Source organism: Trypanosoma equiperdum (assembly GCF_001457755.1).
Source record: "Trypanosoma equiperdum strain OVI genome assembly, contig: ctg_842, whole genome shotgun sequence".
NCBI lineage: Eukaryota > Euglenozoa > Kinetoplastea > Trypanosomatida > Trypanosomatidae > Trypanosoma > Trypanosoma equiperdum.
Window position 1 is genome coordinate 1 of NW_027124801.1, and position 16,588 is coordinate 16,588.

General features: G+C 48.3%; 6 protein-coding genes and 1 pseudogene across 7 annotated transcripts; all 7 read right to left on the minus strand.

The window, feature by feature from the left end:
• Positions 1–332: 332 nt before the first annotated feature.
• On the minus strand, positions 333–1,973 carry TEOVI_000391500:pseudogene (annotated as a pseudogene). Its single transcript has one exon. A coding segment is annotated over exon 1 (1,641 nt).
• Positions 1,974–2,238: 265 nt separating this feature from the next.
• TEOVI_000391600 (Calponin homology (CH) domain containing protein, putative) lies at positions 2,239–5,070 on the minus strand (the record flags this gene model as incomplete). Its single annotated transcript, XM_067226748.1, has 1 exon — positions 2,239–5,070. One exon carries the CDS (start codon positions 5,068–5,070, stop codon positions 2,239–2,241), a length of 2,832 nt encoding a protein of 943 aa, XP_067082849.1.
• Positions 5,071–5,387: 317 nt separating this feature from the next.
• TEOVI_000391700 (uncharacterized protein) lies at positions 5,388–6,755 on the minus strand (the record flags this gene model as incomplete). Its single annotated transcript, XM_067226749.1, has 1 exon — positions 5,388–6,755. One exon carries the CDS (start codon positions 6,753–6,755, stop codon positions 5,388–5,390), a length of 1,368 nt encoding a protein of 455 aa, XP_067082850.1.
• A 442-nt stretch (positions 6,756–7,197) lies between these two features.
• On the minus strand, positions 7,198–8,025 carry TEOVI_000391800 (uncharacterized protein; the record flags this gene model as incomplete). The annotated part of the gene is made up of 1 exon (XM_067226750.1): positions 7,198–8,025. The coding sequence occupies one exon, from the start codon at positions 8,023–8,025 to the stop codon at positions 7,198–7,200; it is 828 nt and encodes a 275-aa protein (XP_067082851.1).
• A 406-nt stretch (positions 8,026–8,431) lies between these two features.
• On the minus strand, positions 8,432–9,004 carry TEOVI_000391900 (Miro-like protein, putative; the record flags this gene model as incomplete). Its single annotated transcript, XM_067226751.1, has 1 exon — positions 8,432–9,004. The coding sequence occupies one exon, from the start codon at positions 9,002–9,004 to the stop codon at positions 8,432–8,434; it is 573 nt and encodes a 190-aa protein (XP_067082852.1).
• Positions 9,005–9,330: 326 nt separating this feature from the next.
• Positions 9,331–11,535, minus strand: TEOVI_000392000 (uncharacterized protein; the record flags this gene model as incomplete). Its single annotated transcript, XM_067226752.1, has 1 exon — positions 9,331–11,535. One exon carries the CDS (start codon positions 11,533–11,535, stop codon positions 9,331–9,333), a length of 2,205 nt encoding a protein of 734 aa, XP_067082853.1.
• Positions 11,536–13,068: 1,533 nt separating this feature from the next.
• On the minus strand, positions 13,069–16,302 carry TEOVI_000392100 (SNF2 DNA repair protein, putative; the record flags this gene model as incomplete). The annotated part of the gene is made up of 1 exon (XM_067226753.1): positions 13,069–16,302. One exon carries the CDS (start codon positions 16,300–16,302, stop codon positions 13,069–13,071), a length of 3,234 nt encoding a protein of 1,077 aa, XP_067082854.1.
• Positions 16,303–16,588: the final 286 nt, after the last annotated feature.

Below are 16,588 nucleotides of genomic sequence, written 5' to 3' on the forward strand. Positions count from 1 at the left end.
GGTTGCGGGACTGCTGCCATTGGAGGTTGCGGGACTGCTGCCTTTGGTGGTTGTGGAACTGCTGCCAACGGAGGGTCCGGCATTGTCACAAAAAATCTTAAGGACACTCTATGACCCCTATGACGTACACAAGTATCAAGGTTGGAGTATATATATATATATATTTACGGGAAGAAAGTAAATAAGAAGCCTCAGTAAATTCAACACGACAAAAAAGTTGGTACAAGGTCGATCAGATGGAAACAATACCGAGTACAAGCTGCGCAAGTAATTAAGCATATCGATATTGTGTGTTGTTAGCGCAAACGAATCCTGCTACGCGTGCTATAGGGTTATCCTCCTTCATCGTACTGGATACTAGTCAGTTTCCCCGAGTCATACGCCTTTTTAGTGATGGGATCGCGAAGGATCTTATACGCAAGAATTATCTTTTGCATTCTACTCCTACTTATTTCATCATTTTCACCTGTGTTAGACACATCCGGGTGGTGCCGCCTGGCCGCTTCGCGGAAAGCCACAGCTACGTCCTTTGAAGTTGCAGAAAACTCCCGACCACTCAAACCAAGTAACTTGTAGTATCCTAGTGGGTCAACATTCTCCAAATCAGTACGCCGCCTCTCCTTTGGGTTGACGTGTCGTCCACGGCGAGCTTCGTCACGAGCAGCTTCTTCCTTCACCCTTTGCTCAAAACTCTCTTTTTTACGAGCTTGGCGCCGCAGTTCCTCCCGATACTCGTATTCCTCACGCTCCTCATCTTCAGGCGACCAACGGTAGCCTTGCTGATCAGAGGTGAAGTGCAACATCCCCGCCGTTTTCAACTCCGCCATCTGGTTTGTCTGCTCCCGAAGGAAACACATCACCATCAAAAACTGTTGGACACGTAGTGATAGTGCAGCTGCGAAAATAGAGGCTGTAGTTGCAACACCAGGTTCGACCACTGTGGCGGAGGCTATTAGCGTAACAGCGCTAAAGAGCAGTGCTACGCCCGATTTTCCACGTTTTGTGAGGTGTAAGACGGGACCAGCAACTTTACCAGTAGCACCACACACAAAAGTGGGACACTGTGTAGATGAGTTTCCCGTTGTAACCGTAAACCGCAACATTGGGAGAAAAACAGGACGAATGGAAATACTTTCCTTGTAAATACCGGTAAGGGTTACATTGCTTCTTACGAATGAGCCGTGGAACTTGACCAGTTCCTGATCGATACGCCGAAGAACGGTATCTCTTGTCAGACGGGAGTCCAAAATGGTGAGCGCTGTGGCCGTCGACATCGCAAAGGGTATGATTTTGGGATGCACCTCCATTTCCTCTAGCTCTTTTAGCAACTCGAAACGTGAGATAAGCATGGAGGGAACATGTGTTCCAACAACACAACGCTCCACCAGCGACAGTGGGTGAACGTACGACGCAGATACTTGATTGGATGGGTGGTGCTCACCAAACGGGTAGCTGAACTGGTAATTCGGTCCCTCAACCCAAACAAGGCAATGCTGCTGCGTTAAGTACGCAGGATCCCTCTGTAGAATTTCAGCACGGAAACTCCCACCGGCTGCCGTCGCTGCGAGCCAGAAAGGCATCATGTACCGTTCGACACTGTGAACACGCACCGTAGCGCCATGGTGACGACATACAGCATCCAGAGCCTCTGCCTCGCCAATGTGAAACGGGATGCCACACGCCTTTTTAACGATGCGGGTGTTTTTTGCTTCTAATTGGTCCAGTGACCGAGCAAAAGTAGAAACTTTGTTTTCACCGGATCCAGGGGGGGCCTGCTCTTCAAAGAGCCCCATCATCGTGCGCCGTTGGTTCACCTGCACATAACAAAGGGAGTATGAAACACACGACCGTAGTTGAAACATCCTAGTTTCAAAATGCCGCTCCCCTAACACAGTCCATGCACGCCCTATTCTATGATTGATGGGTTGAAAAGAAACGGCAGAATGAATTACAATACATACATCTGCGTGCATGAACCCAACGAGATTGAGCAACTGGAAAGAGGCAACATGGGAGAGCAACAAAACTGACACCACTTTACGGTATCGTGCAGACACCTTCCTAACGCACTTGAAAGTCGTCGCGACCCACTAAGGGGAGGGTGCACGGTGGTTCGTATTCACTAGTCTTCCGTGCAGTTAACGCGGTAACAAAAGGTTAGATCACTTTAGCTAATACAAGTGTGTAAAACATTAATAAACAGTGTAAATATACAATGACATTTGGGGGAAGTGCCCGTTACGGAACACAACCAGCGTCCCCTTTCTCGACTGTGGGTGGTGGCAGTTCCCTTAGTATCAATGCGCTGCGCGAGTGCAATGTGCGCAACCTTTCTATCATATCAGTCAGAAAACAAGCGAGCTTCCGTGGGAAACTCACTTTGGGGTCCGGGCACCAGTACTGGCAGGCAATACCAAAAGATTCCAAGAACAGTGAGAAGCATAACTCCCCCTCTGGAAGCAGCAGAACGCGTTCGTGAAGCGCATTAAAGGTTTCTGTAATCTCCTCGACATCTGTGAACTTCACCTTCCGACAGTACCGATGCGGTTCGGTGCTCCCCCTCCGGGAGTTATTCTCTTTCTCCTTGTTGTCTGCGACAAAACCACAATCTGAGAACATACGAAGATAGGCATCAAAGCTAATTCGACCCACGAAGCGACCCGATGGTTGTTTTAACCCTTTCGATGACTTCCTTTGGTTTTCACTCTGTTGTTTTACGTAGAAGAAAAAAACACGCGCCAGGTCTTCCTGTAAATGACGTATAACGCGCTGCGATTCCGGTCGATAGAAGTCCACTGTTGTTGGAGTCACCCCACAGAGTGTTGGGACACTCAAACCAGTGAGAAACCGCCCCGCCGCATCCAACAACGAGTCTCGAAAGCGCACAGCACCCATATGTAAAAGTATTTCCGTAAACTGCGCCGGCTTGACTCTGCGTATATTCATTTCTTCCTCCGCCGCCTCTAGCAAAGCAGCCTGCTTCTCCACACTTTTAGCTTGAAGCATTGCCATAAGCTTAGGAGAGATAACTGTGTCGAAAATTCGGGCTATGGTTTGTCTCGAAAGTGGTTCCACCATTAATCGGGAATCCTCTACGAACCGCCAAAACTGAACTTCGTCCATCTCGTGTGCATTCTCTCCGGCATAGTGATAAAAAATTGAAGTAATCGTGTTTACATGTTTCCACAGCACCCTCTTAAGAGACTGCACAACGGACCTCCACACCTGGGGGGTACACGAACCGAACTTCTCGCGGAGGTCGTTCATTTTCCTCGCATTAAGACTCACAAAGTGGCGGGAGGGGGCGGCTGTCACTACATATCTCGGATGGCCTCTGCCTCGTTCCCATGTCAAACGTGCGGCTTCACGGGAGATGCACATGCCACTCTTTTGCAAGTCCATCTCACACCATACACCCAAGCGAAAGTTTTCCACCTGCTTGCTGAGCTCCTTATTCCATATCGACAGTTGCTTCTTTACATCCTCTTCAGTGGTCAGAAGGCTGACATCTTCCGAATCGGTAGCGATGCTGCTGTCAACTTGAAGGGGATCCTGTTCAACAACCAACCGGAAAGACTCGCTGACAGCGTCTGCCCTCTTCTTTTCCACGTAGTAAGCGAATATTTCAGCTACTGCTACTATGATCCTGTCCTCCCGTTTCATGTTGAAGTCTTCAACAGTTAGCGAAACGGCTAGGGGTATGTTTGTAGTGAAGTCGCACACCAGTCGAAGTCGGTCTGCCACAGACGAGTCCACGGATGTCGCAAACTCTTTTTTTTCAGGAAAAACGTAACGAATAATGCCGTGAAACACCTCCCCATCGGCGAAGTCGTCTGCAAAATTTCGCACTCGCCGCAACACCCCGACCTCTCCACTGCGAAGGATGTGGTTACACCACCGGAGAAGGAATGAATGTCCCTGCAACGCCTCGTTCTCACCATGTTCAGGTTCTCTTTCCTGGTAGTCACCATCTTCTTTGTGGAGCCAGCCTGCAACTACTTCCTTAGCATCAAACTGAGTACCGACAATCTTCTTCAGCAGGATGTTTTGATGCTGAGCTAGGGTTAATATCTCAAGTAAACGAGCCCTAAGATTCGCCTCATGATTCCTCTCTTGGATCTTTAGTTGCTCTTTCAGCCTTTCCACCTCTAGTTGCAGCTCGTCTCGCTCGCACATTACCGCCTTTAGCTCTGAGTCCTTCTCCTCATTGCTTAGTTGTAACTTATCGGCCCTGAAGCATTCCATATGGAATTGATTCTTTGCGCTCTCCAATTGAAATGCCGCATCGTGCAACCTCTCGGTGAGAAACTGCACGCGAGACATTGCTGTGGCACTCTTCCAACGAAGGAACCCTAGTGCAACACACAAAAAGCGGCTATCGGCACCGTGCCGCGACACGACGTTGCGCCTAAGCTTATTAACGACGCGCTCCTTTTTCACATTATCCCGCCATGCAATAAAAGCCCTCCTTTTTCTTTCACTTTGTACGTAAACAACAAGCATGTGTGCAATTCGCTTCCACTCGCTGCCTGTGAACGAGACCCGTTTGAGTTCCCCCGAAATGTTTTTCAGCTTTAATAGGCTGGCATCGTATTCATGCATATACGTAGAGTGGGAAAAAAAAGGGTTGTCGCGATGCAGGGCACGGTCGCACAACAGCGCCTGTATCGCAGCTGGCGCGTAGTCTAACCGTTTTGCATCGTAATTGCAAAAAATAGCTGGTAGTAGGGCTTCGGTGATGTGCACCATGAACTGCTTAAAGGGTGAGTGGCAGCTCAAAAGTTTCATGGACCACACTGCAGCCATTGCTCTCGACTGGTTCGTAACGCCTTCACGGCCCGCAAGCTCTCGCAGCATCGTCTCAACAAAGAAGCTTACAGAAGAGAATTCTCGGTAGCGTTCGGCATACTCCAAGAGTAACTTTGCATAGCGATGCCTTTCGATCTTATTGCGTGCGTCTAATGCGGCATCTTCCTTTTGGGAGAAAGCAGCATACGTGGCGCTCGGTCCCGAAGGAAAAACTATTGGAGGAAGTGATGAGGAGCAGGGATGCTTTGCTCGCGACACCATACCTAAGACACTCTAAACTCCTACAGAATCTGCCAAATTTTGTGTGACTTTTCGTGCAGGAGGGATAAAATCTGAAGTGATTGAAAGACACACAAACGGATATAATTCAAAACATTGTGCTAACTGCAACGAAAACTACACAATAGATGAGATGCAAGGAAGAACGAGAAATGGTGCTCCTTCATTGCTGGAGCAAGAACCCTGTCATAGGATAATAAAAAGTAAAAAGTTCCCGCAGAGAATACACCGGTACATGTAACATGAAAGTTATGGTGCTCTGGTAAGTAACTGACATACCTAGAAGGTTGCCGAAATATTCACGTTTCGTCGTTGCTTTGCACAGATGCCTCATTCACTTCCTTCTGTTTGTCGCGTATATACGTGGCAAAGCTCAGGTCACAGTTTAACCGAATCGGATCCCTATTAATTTTCTTTTGAATGCCATCAAACAACTCTCTTATACCGAGCTTTGCTAACTCAACCAATGGTACATCTTCGTTAAAAGTCGTGGAATGCAATCCCTCCGACGAAGACGTATCACACGTTGAGTTTTGATTGCTCTGCTGAGTGAACTCTCCTGTACATGTCCCCTCTAACCTATCCACATGTTTTCCCCGCCGACGCGGCAGAGCATCCGGGTTCTGAATTCCCTTCGCAGGACCCTGGACCGAATCATCCGCCTCAAGACTCACGCGCGATCCGTTGTCCACCTCTCCAACGTTTCTGTTGGTCGCATATTGCTGCATATGACCGCCAGCAGTTGGTAGTCCCAGTGGTTCCTCAGTGTTTTCCCCTTCTAAACCTTTACCACCCCTCACAACCTCATTTTGCTGAGGTGTTAACTCCGATAAGACATACGGGGCATCTGTCGCCCCCTCCGATGATCGCAACTGGGCTTCAATAGTTTGAGAGAGCCCCGGTTCACAAGCTGTATCCGCAGTACAACTTCGTGGCGAGGTTGGGATCGACTCGTCAAGAGAGGCCGAGCCGCCCTCCTGAGTTTCGGGCGTTGGAACACTGCCCTTCGTGTTGTTTGAATGATCTACACCGCCACGAGAACGCGCTCCTCCACCCGGGCGAAGAAACGCACTGAGAGGAGGTAGCTCGCTGTCATCTACATTCTTTCGCTTAAGTGACTTGAGGGTTACCTGCACCTTTTTCAATTCATATAGCGACATATCAATTTCGTCACCCAGTTGCGAGTGCTGATTGCTCTGGTTTGCCCTGTTGGCGGACCCATGACGTTTCGTGCACCTCTGGCGGTTTCTTACATTCCCTCGGCAACTCGATTTCGAGTTTACCCCACCCGCGTTGGGGGGACCTTCATCAACCGTCCCCATGGCGGCCGCCTTGAATGCAACCAAGCGGTTAAACGCGTCAGCTGCTTTAGGGTACGGATTCTTGTCGGGATGAACCAGAAGCGTCCACCCCTGGAATGCCTTCCGCACTACCGAGGGCGGTGCGTCGGTTCCAAATAAGGTTTGGTATGTGACACACGGGTCCAGCAACGCCTCGACAACGTCAGCGTAGCGGTAGGGTAAAGGAACATCCAACGGGTTGGACAGTACCCTGCACATCCGCGCCATTTTGGTGTACTGAGGATACAGCACCATTAGGTTTGCGTAGAGGCACGCCGCACCCTTCAGGTCCCCCTCTTGAAAGCAGCGCTCGGCAGCAGCTTCCATTTCTAACCCTGCCCACTACGGAGGGGTATAAGCGATGTTGTACAGAGGGGCACACAAGAAAGTGGAGAAAAACATGCACGCAACAAACCGCTCCCAAACCAAAGATTAGGTAGTGTATGTGGAGAAGGGAAATTCTCTCTTTTTCTTAGTAAGGTTACAAAAAAAAAACACAAGAAAATAGATGCCCCACCCACAGTCGTAACCCTGAACCTCGTGTAGCTGCTGTCAAACGCCAGATAGAATCCAAACACAATGTGCAAGACCGAAGGAGCGCCCCATGTGTATAACATTCCTTCGAAGCGAAACTGTATCAGGTTATATGCGTCCTTCAGTCTTTTCTTTGTCACACAGAGCGAACCTTCCTGCTTACAAGCTGAGTGGAAAAAGGAAGATACACCATTCGGTAAAAATCATGGTCCGCCTGTGGACAGTGAGCACTGTCTCAGAACCATTTCCTGGATCGGTCAAACTGTTTGCGCAAACTGGCAGCATCCTGTGCATCCTTTCCATAGCGGGTGCCGTCCTTTCTCATAATACCTACAATGATAAAATGGTGTGTGTTCGGCGACTGCACCCCGTCACCCAGTCGCACCTCGAAAACCGGGTATTCGCACACACTCTGCCATTCTTCATTATCACCCTTTCTCTCGCGAAACTCGCATTTGTACGTTATCTGCAACCAGTCCTCTTTGGACATTTGTCCCATGTAGCAATTCACGAGCTGAAACGAATCCAATTCAATCTGATAGGTGTTGCTGACCTCTTGCATCTTCAGAGACTTCCAACTCTTTTTGGCAAACTCGTCGTTCATCCTAGTTTTTATCTCTTTAGAGATCCGACTAGCTTCTCCGTGTGTTGTTAGACGTTGCAGCACCTTCAGATCTTCCAAGCTCCTGGAGTGAGAAATGGTTTTAAGTTGAATGAACAACTTCTTCAGGTCGTCCGTCTTGAAGTCGGGACGGCGGTCGATAAGCTTTCGCATTGTCATGAAGCGCCTGAGTACCTTTTTCAGTCCTGTCACTGATGTGTACTTAATAGGTGTAATGTCTGGGTCCATTACGCAATCCATGGAGGCGAAACGCATCTGCTTGGACCACTGTTCCTTGTCGAAGTCGTAGTCCGTACGCTTCTGCGAGGCTACCTGATTATCCGACTCCCAACGAGTTTGCACGCTGCGATTCATGTTGAGATTCCGCACTTGTGTTAGTATTCGGCAGCAAGGTAAGCTTCCAGCAGGAGCGAAAGCGTCTAAACGCAGTCGGTACCTCATCGCCTGCTTAAGAAATGCACAATTACACACATTGTTATTTTTTAAAGTGCGGAAAGTAAGTAATGAACAAAAACACAGAAGGGAAAGAATGTGTTTTAGAGAAAATAATAAAGTGATGTGAACGTGCCCGTTCTAAGTCGGACAAGACAATAACAGTATACGCACCCGTATCTGCACGTCCACGTATAACATGGTATTGGGCGCTGAAACTGAAGGTGCCAACAGCGCTTTCGTACAGCAGTACAACTTTCGTCTCACGTATAATCAAATATATGTACGAAGCAAAAAAATGCCCCCGCTGAACCAGGGGGGGAAACATGGAGAAGACCATTCACACACCGCTTTCTTGCCGGCGAGGAGAGTAAAAGAAAAGATCGAGGCACCAACACGCCGTACCGTATACCCCCTACGGCGGGAACGCAAAGCTTCGTAGCCACGTCATGACATCCATAAGACCCAGCCCATTCCAAGAATCAATAGCGAGGTATTTTATTCCCTCTATGGGAATCGCTGAAAGAAAAAACATTGCCTCCTTCGTTGTCACGGCGTTTCTGCCAGCAGCCTTGTTCAATAAAACAGCCACCGGCCAGTCTCTGCATAACCCTTCGCTTCCCTTTAACTTTGCGATGGTAACTTGGGCCAATGGTAACAAGTGAGGGGCTAGTGAGTCGACAACCAACATCAGCCCAAACCGGTTGTTCATCTCCCTCCCCGTCGAGTTTAAACGTGCTTCAATAAACTTCTCCCACATTGGGGCCATGTCCCCGCCCAGTTCCCGCAACTCTACTGTGCGAGAGGTGTCTTTGCCCTTCGGTGATTCCACAATAATGGTACGGAGCTCCTGGCCCTTCGTTGGAACCTGATGAGTACACTGTGTCAGCAGTGCGCCGGCCTCACTCATCGAAACAAGTTGTTGCACCAAACTTGTCTTCCCTGAAGAAGTAGGACCGAGCACATAAATGATAAGTCGCCCTGACATTTGCTACACGCACGAACGCATTGGTCTTGATACGGGGCCTTCCCCATGAGGTGGGGCGAGGAGGCGCACCAACAGCAAAGAAAAAAGGAAGAAAAGGGAAATTTTTTCATACGTACGATAAAATCGGAGAGACCACAACACATCAGGACATAACACTACTGCGAGGGTGATAGAGCTTATAATCACACATGTTGCACAGATGGGTGGACAACGAGTTAAGATGTCATCCATGCGAACGCGAACAACGGTCTAAAGCAACGCAAAGATAATCCAGAGGTCTAATGCCGTTCAAACTGTGCGTTCCCTACACCCTATGCGAGGCGATCTTACATGGCGCGATGCACGGTTGGACGCAACTTGGTCATCGGCAGTACACAATTGATCGGAAGGACAGATACGTTGTCAACTTTGTCCCCCAATATGTTCATCTCGCGTCTCAGCGCTAACACCCTATGGGACGCCGGGCACTGACCAACAACGGCAGCCAGCCCACTGGGGGGAGGGCACCGCAGCGCCACCGTGGAAGGACTCTGCTTTACATGTCTTGGTGGCCCATTTCTCACCGCCTCATAAATTGCCAACGTCACCTCGGCGGGTGTGCAGCCCTTCGCAGCCACCTTCTTAACACCGCTCGTTGCTTGGGCACTTGGTTTTGTTTCTTTCTGGACAGCGCCGTCGCTGCTGAACTTAACGCAACCCTTTTCATCGACGGTGAAACACGACTTTGCACGGTAGTTTCCCTTCTGCTCGCCATACCGTGGGTTTCGAAAAACCAAATGCGAAGCGAGGTCATACTCTGAATGACTAACTTCGTGACCCCGAGTACTGGGGTTCAAATCACTCAACCGTACGAAAAGTGTTGAGAGTATCTTAGTATTCTGTTGCACCACCTGGTCAACATCAATATCCGACGTACAGCTGTCGAGCTCGGCAACTTTTGATTGACTTACCGACCAGTTCACCTCGCTAGAACTAACTTCCCCGCGGTAGAGTAGCGGGTCCCGCGCTGCTCTTCTGCTTAGTGGTGTACCAGACTGATCACACGAACTACATGGTGTTCGTTGCACTACCCTAGATGTGCATCGTTTGAGAAACTTATCCTTGTCTTGCAGCGCCTCCAGTATGAGGTTACGTTCTAAGCAGAGGACTACAGAGTTAACCGCGGCACAAAGTCCATGCCTGAGCTTATTCCCCGTGATACATTCTTCAAACCCCACACTATGACCCTGGGTCACAGTTTTCACTCCTTTATCCCCAGCAAGTGGTCGATCATCGGACTCACAACTGGTGAAAGAGCATGCACCGGAAACAATGATAATGCCCTCTGATGGAACTTTTCCACCTACTAATATACGCTCCTTCCGGCAAACGGCCCGCAACCCCAGATACTTTGCAAGTTGATCAAGCGTACTGTCGTCGAATTCCGAAAATGCGGAAATCCTCTTTAGCACTTCAGAACTTATTGTACGGCGCATTAGTTGGTAGGCTGTCTTCATGCACGCTTTCCATTCGCTCACACTCACTATCTGTAGTAGTATCTTCAGTGGAATACTCCACAGCAGTGAGACCTTCACCGCAACGGCGGGGTGCTTTTCCTGCAGTGAAGAAGCTAACTCTGTCGGCGTGAAACCGTGCAAACCAATAGAATTCCCACAGTTTGTGACATACTTAGGAGAACTTAAAATATTGCGGGCAATCTTGACACACCCTGACTGAAGAATATAAACTGTTTCAGAGTTAAAGATGTCGTCACATAGATACTCTCCGGCACAAACTACGACAGGGGATAATGCCATCCATATGACGTTAAGTGTCGCACTTTCCAAACTAGCCAACACCGCATTTGCACTCAAAACACGTTGAATTGTGGGTTTTTCATTTCCCTCGAGCATCCTTTCTTGTTCGTTTTCTTTGGCAGCACTAACGGTAGCCTCCAGAGGAGCGCCAAACTCCCTTTGAATAAACATTATCTCCCTGAACGGGACCCGGAATGCCAAGACACTGCTCTCGCAACGGACTGTTCTTCGATAGTTGGAATCCAGAAACAGATAATCCGCAGGCACAAACTTACCAGTCCTAAAGAAAACAAAACTATTTTCCGCACCATTTCCACATTGCTCACGCACATAGCCTTTTGAAGAAGACCTCGCTGTCCCACACGCCACCAAAGGGGCTCCATACGTCCCCGCCCCGCGCAGTTCATGTTTTGGAGGAACTTCAGATATTCTCCCCGACACAATCCAAAAAAGAGACGAAATCGCTCTCGGTTCTTCACCGTACGCAAGAACCTCACCCTTTTGATACGCCTCTAACACCATCTTGTTGCATATTTCTACAAGAGCCGCTGTTGGCCACCGACTAAAAAGGTTTGATAGGCGCAGCCGCTCAATATCTAAGTGCACATCTGTTGCCCGAACATTCCGTCTGAACAAACGCCTTCGTGCCTGGCGAAGTTTGTAGCGCAGCCGGTCTTCAATCATAGGAATAGGGGTCTTCACCTCAGATTCATTCTGTTGAATCCCCAATCGCATTCCTTCACAAACAGGTGGCGCCGAGGTCCTACTAAATCACTCGCCGCGCGCTCCACATTGGGGAGGAAAGCAAAAACAAGGGGGAAAGATAAAGAAAATTTAGCAAGTGTAAAAACCGGTTCAAGGGCATTTGCAAGCAGGGGGAAAAAACGACGTCCGTGGAGGTAAGTTTGGAATTAAAGGAAACGAAAGTCCCTAGCGGGTGCCTGAATATGCATAATGCTAGGAGTTCTTTCTCCTTAGAAATCTTGATTCGGTATTACACACGGCTATGGGGTCATTTGCATCGAAGCTCCTCTTGTTGGAGCTCCATTAACGCCTCTAGGTCATAACAGGTTCCTCCCAGTAACCAACAGCACCACCTTACCTCCTCACAACGGTTCACTGATACAAAGCTCCTCAATGATACATTGCCATCAAGAAAATTGACGAATACCGTTTCGGCGGTCCTATGGCATTGGGACGGTGCGGCTCTTTTCATTCTATACGTTGGCTACACGACACTATTAGGGTCATTTCCACCATTTAACAGGCAGGAGCAAAAGAAAACAAGAGGAAAGAAGCGACACCTTTACCACTTCCGTAGGTAATGAATAAATTCAACCCAACACCCTGCGCATAATTCCACACCCTAAAAATACGATGTTCCGAGCCACGTCAACCCACTGAACATCAACAGATTAATAATTTTTACAATAAAAACGAGCAAACAACAGGAAAGAGGACGGATATGCATGCAACAAACCTACATATAAAACCATACACTCACGTAATACATCCTAAACTACCCCGAAAGCCCCGCAGTCTACACCGACTGCCAGCGACTCTACCCCGGAGCGTTTGTTCGGAGTGTCTTGGATATTGTGGTAAACGCTCCGTGTCACGGCCCAGCAATTTACGCAAGCAAACGAGCAAGGCCAATCAAAGCTGAACATCGAAAAAAAACAACAAAGACGCCCCAGGACCCACCTCAAGCACCGCACATGTTTCTCTCATTTGCGCTACCCGCAAATAGCGCTCAAATATGCTCAAGGGAGAAGGAACTACACGTAGGATCGAGTACAGTTGCGTAGTCTGGGCAAGCTAGCGGAGCAAGTTAAAAAAAAAAAAACATACACAAACACGAACACAAACACACAAAATGGGTCCGCCAACACATACACAGTCGGACAAGATTCGTACGAGAGAGGAAAGACGTTGGCAATAAGAACAGCCATAACCCAAGAAGATAACAAAGTGTAGGGGATCCGAAACAACAAATCAAGGAACAACACTTACGGAAAAGCGCACAGAATAGTACTTACTTCAGATTTCCACAGACAACTCAGCCCAATATCAAAATTATCAATACCACGGCAGTTGTACGAGAAATATAAGAGAAATAAAACACATTTGATCTGCACAGCTGTAGGGGTGATCACATGGAACAAATATTAAAAAATGAAAGGGTATAGGCGCAACAATAGCGTTATGTCACTAGAAGTGGAATTGACAAAAAAGTGTTATACTGTTTGACGGACGAGGCGGTGTACTTTATATCCACCGCTCGCTCTTTACAGTATCAATATTGCGAATGATCTTTGTTACAGCAGGTTTTCCCCCCTCAAGGGTACACGTTTTTAAGGTCTCCCATAGATGACGCCTATCATCATCTTCTTCGCTGCTTGTGTAGTCAACCAAATCGTGCCCAGGAACCACCTGTGAGGTTTCCTCGTTTATGAGGCACTTGAACAGTGCCCTTTTTCTTGCTTGGGCTTTTAAAACTGTGGCGTCTTCGAATCCCGATGCTAATTTATAGGCAATAACAGCCTTTGACTGATTTTGTCTGTAGCACCGCGCAATTGCCTGTGACTCAACCTGAGGATTCCACCACGTGTCCCACAGAATAACGTGATTCGCCGCAGTTAAATCAAGACCGTACGCGCCAATCTGAGTGGACACAACCAAGCAGAGTACGTTCTTATCATCCCTGAACATCTCAACAACCCTTCGTCGACGTTGCTGGCAATCTTTTCCACGAATTGTAACTACACTAATCTTATAAGCCGTCAAGGTTCTTGCAATGAAGTCTTGCGACCCAATGTATTGTGAAAATATCACAGCCTTTTCCATCTTCTCGAAAATGCTGTGTAAAATCGAAATGAGGGCTGTTAGCTTACCACTGAGCGCAACAAAGTCGGCCAGTTTCCCGTTTTCAAGCAAACTTGAACAATCCTTCGCTAAAGCGTCATCATCACGGCTAAGCCTGTACGTTCCCAACTCTTCGAACTCCCCTGGTTCTTCTTCGATATCAACTTGACCTGTTCTCCATATACCGGTCAAAAAACCCAAGAAACACAGTGGATGTGTTGAAAGGTGGTATGGCCGATGTTCGGACGCCTTCAGACACAATAGGTTATCTGTTGCATCGACTTTAATGCGCTCCTCGAACATTTTCTGCTGCACAGCGGAAAAGTTGCATATAATAATGTAGTCGTGCAGCGGTGGAAGATCAACCTTCATAACGGTAAAGACATAGGGGCTCATCCACTCGTGGATATATCGTTGTGCGAAGAGAGCATCACAAAAAGCACTATCATCACCGTTAACATAGCGGTTGATAGAGTTTGAAAACTCGTTAAAATCGCGTTGCGGCAATGTGGAATGAACCTTGTCATCCACCCACCCAACAAGACGGTAGAGTTCCTCAGCGTTATTCTGCACCGGCGTCCCAGTGAGTACTACCCTTGCCGAGCAATACAAACTATCCAGTACCTCCCTCAGTTTACTTTCCTTCGACGATATGCAATGGCCTTCATCAACGACTATGAGAGCGGGGCGGAACCCCTTTACCCTCGAAAGAAATGATTTGATGTAGCCAGGATTGATGACAAAGACGTAACTCTTCTTAGGGTTAGTAGTTGTGCCTTGTTGTTCATAGTTACTGAGATCATCCTCGAAGGAGCTGGAGTCCACGTTGTTTAGTACAATAAACCCCGGGAATACGAGACCATAGTCCTTCCACTTTTTCGCCTCCTGCATCCAGTGTTGAAGCAGTGTCTTCGGCGCAACGATCAGAATGTCACACGGCCCATTGTTGTAAATATAAGAATAGCAGATCGTCAGTGAAACCAGTGTCTTCCCAAGTCCCATTGTTAACGCCAGCACACAACCGTCTCCTTCCTTGATACGACGTGAAACAAATCTAAGGGCCGCATGCTGAGTTAAGCTCAGGGTCTTTGCTATTTTGAAAGGAATACACAAAGGTGGAAGGTGGCCGGTGACTCCGTTCAAATTGACCACGCTGTCTGCGCTGTCAGCATGCAGACGATCGCTCATGATCTGGTTCCGGAGTCTCATGCTCCGCTCCGTTTCACATGTGTGGGACATCAACCCACACCGCAGATAGCATACAATGCTGATTCGTCTCCAACTTCCTTCACGATTGTGTACTTCCGTGTTTCCGTGTTCCAGAGAACTGTCGAAAAATAAGACATCACCAACCTGAAGACAGAAGGCCTTGCGCGCACTTTTTAAGGCTAGGTAGCACCCCTCGTAATTACCGTCAAGTACGCAGAGTGCAGTAAGACCACCGCGAAAGTCACCTTTGTCTCGATGAACGGCGGTTCGAAAGTTCTTGTTCACACTTACAGTACTGAAAACGGTGTTGAATAGCATGTACTCAGGCGGTATGACCCTGCGCTGAAGTTCGTAATGGTCTGGGGCGTTTTCCTTGTATAGTTGATCTAACAACTGCAGTAACTCACCACACGGTCCGATAATCTTACCCCAGTTCCTGCGTGTGAACTCAGTCATGCGGCACTTACGCTTCGTTGGATTGTTGAGATAGTCGTAATAGCCAAGGATACCCGTGTCCGGATTTCTCACACCACCATTTGTCAATCTCCGCATATTTTGTTTGGTAGCCACTCCCTCCACATCAGCTGCGGCACGTCGACAGATATCTTTATCAATGCCACCACGTATAAAGATGGCCTGCACACGCTTTCCGGTTGGGTCCAGCAAAACACTATCCTCGGTCACCAGCTCAAAATCCTTTTCAGAGAGGTACTCTGAAACCTTGCCTGTAGGGATGTCAACCACCTCGGTACCGGTAACGTCAAAGCCTTCATAAATATCATCCACTGCATCCAGAGCAACAGGCGCAATGTTTACAGCTGCTTCAGCAGCATTGCGAGGGAATGGATCCATCGAACCGTCTAGATGGACCACAGTCCTCTTGAATTGAACGTCCACGCGCTGTCCGAGAGGAAGCCTCTGTGTGAGAGCACCAGCTCGGAACTGACGGCGAAGTTCTTCACATACATTTTGCACAGGTCTGATGTGCAGAAGCGGAACAATATCGTACGCTTTTTGATATTCCTCATCAGAAGCGGTAACCAGTTCCGCACAGAGGTGGACAATTCGACATATGTAATCGCGAGGGTGGTAAAGAAGGCGGCACGGTAAGGATACACCTGGAGCCGTCGGGAATGTCTCCTCCAGGTTGCTGAACAGGGCCAAACGCTCTGCATCAGTCTTTAACCCGTAGTAGTCTTTGCATAGCCTGGTAAGAGAAGATTCTGACATCGGTATTGGTGGTAGAATCGTGATGCCACCTTTCGGGATACTCACTAACTTCATTCCATGATTTTTAGCCTCGTCAACGATAACATCAAGTTCACCCAAGAAGGAACCGGGTATAACGATCGCTGGCTCACTCGTTACTAAGACAGTTTGTAGCACCTGCTGCAGCACTTGAGACGCCCCATCCATAAACATAGGCATTGCCGTAACTGGTAGCGTAAAGAGGGGGTAAATAATGTAGTGAACAAAGAGGAGGAAGGAAAGAGTGAACGTCAGTGGTCTCGAGAATGACCGCAGGAATCTGCGTACTGAAAAGGTGCGAAAATGGAGTAACCGGGTAGCAAACACAACCCAAATGCAACATTCACAACTGCATATGCAAAGTAAACTACCTCCTTCACTACCTTCCGCAACACTTGTTGTGGTATTCAGTAGCAGAAAATTTGTCCCAAAACAACACTCCTACAACCCAAAACATGGAGGTAAC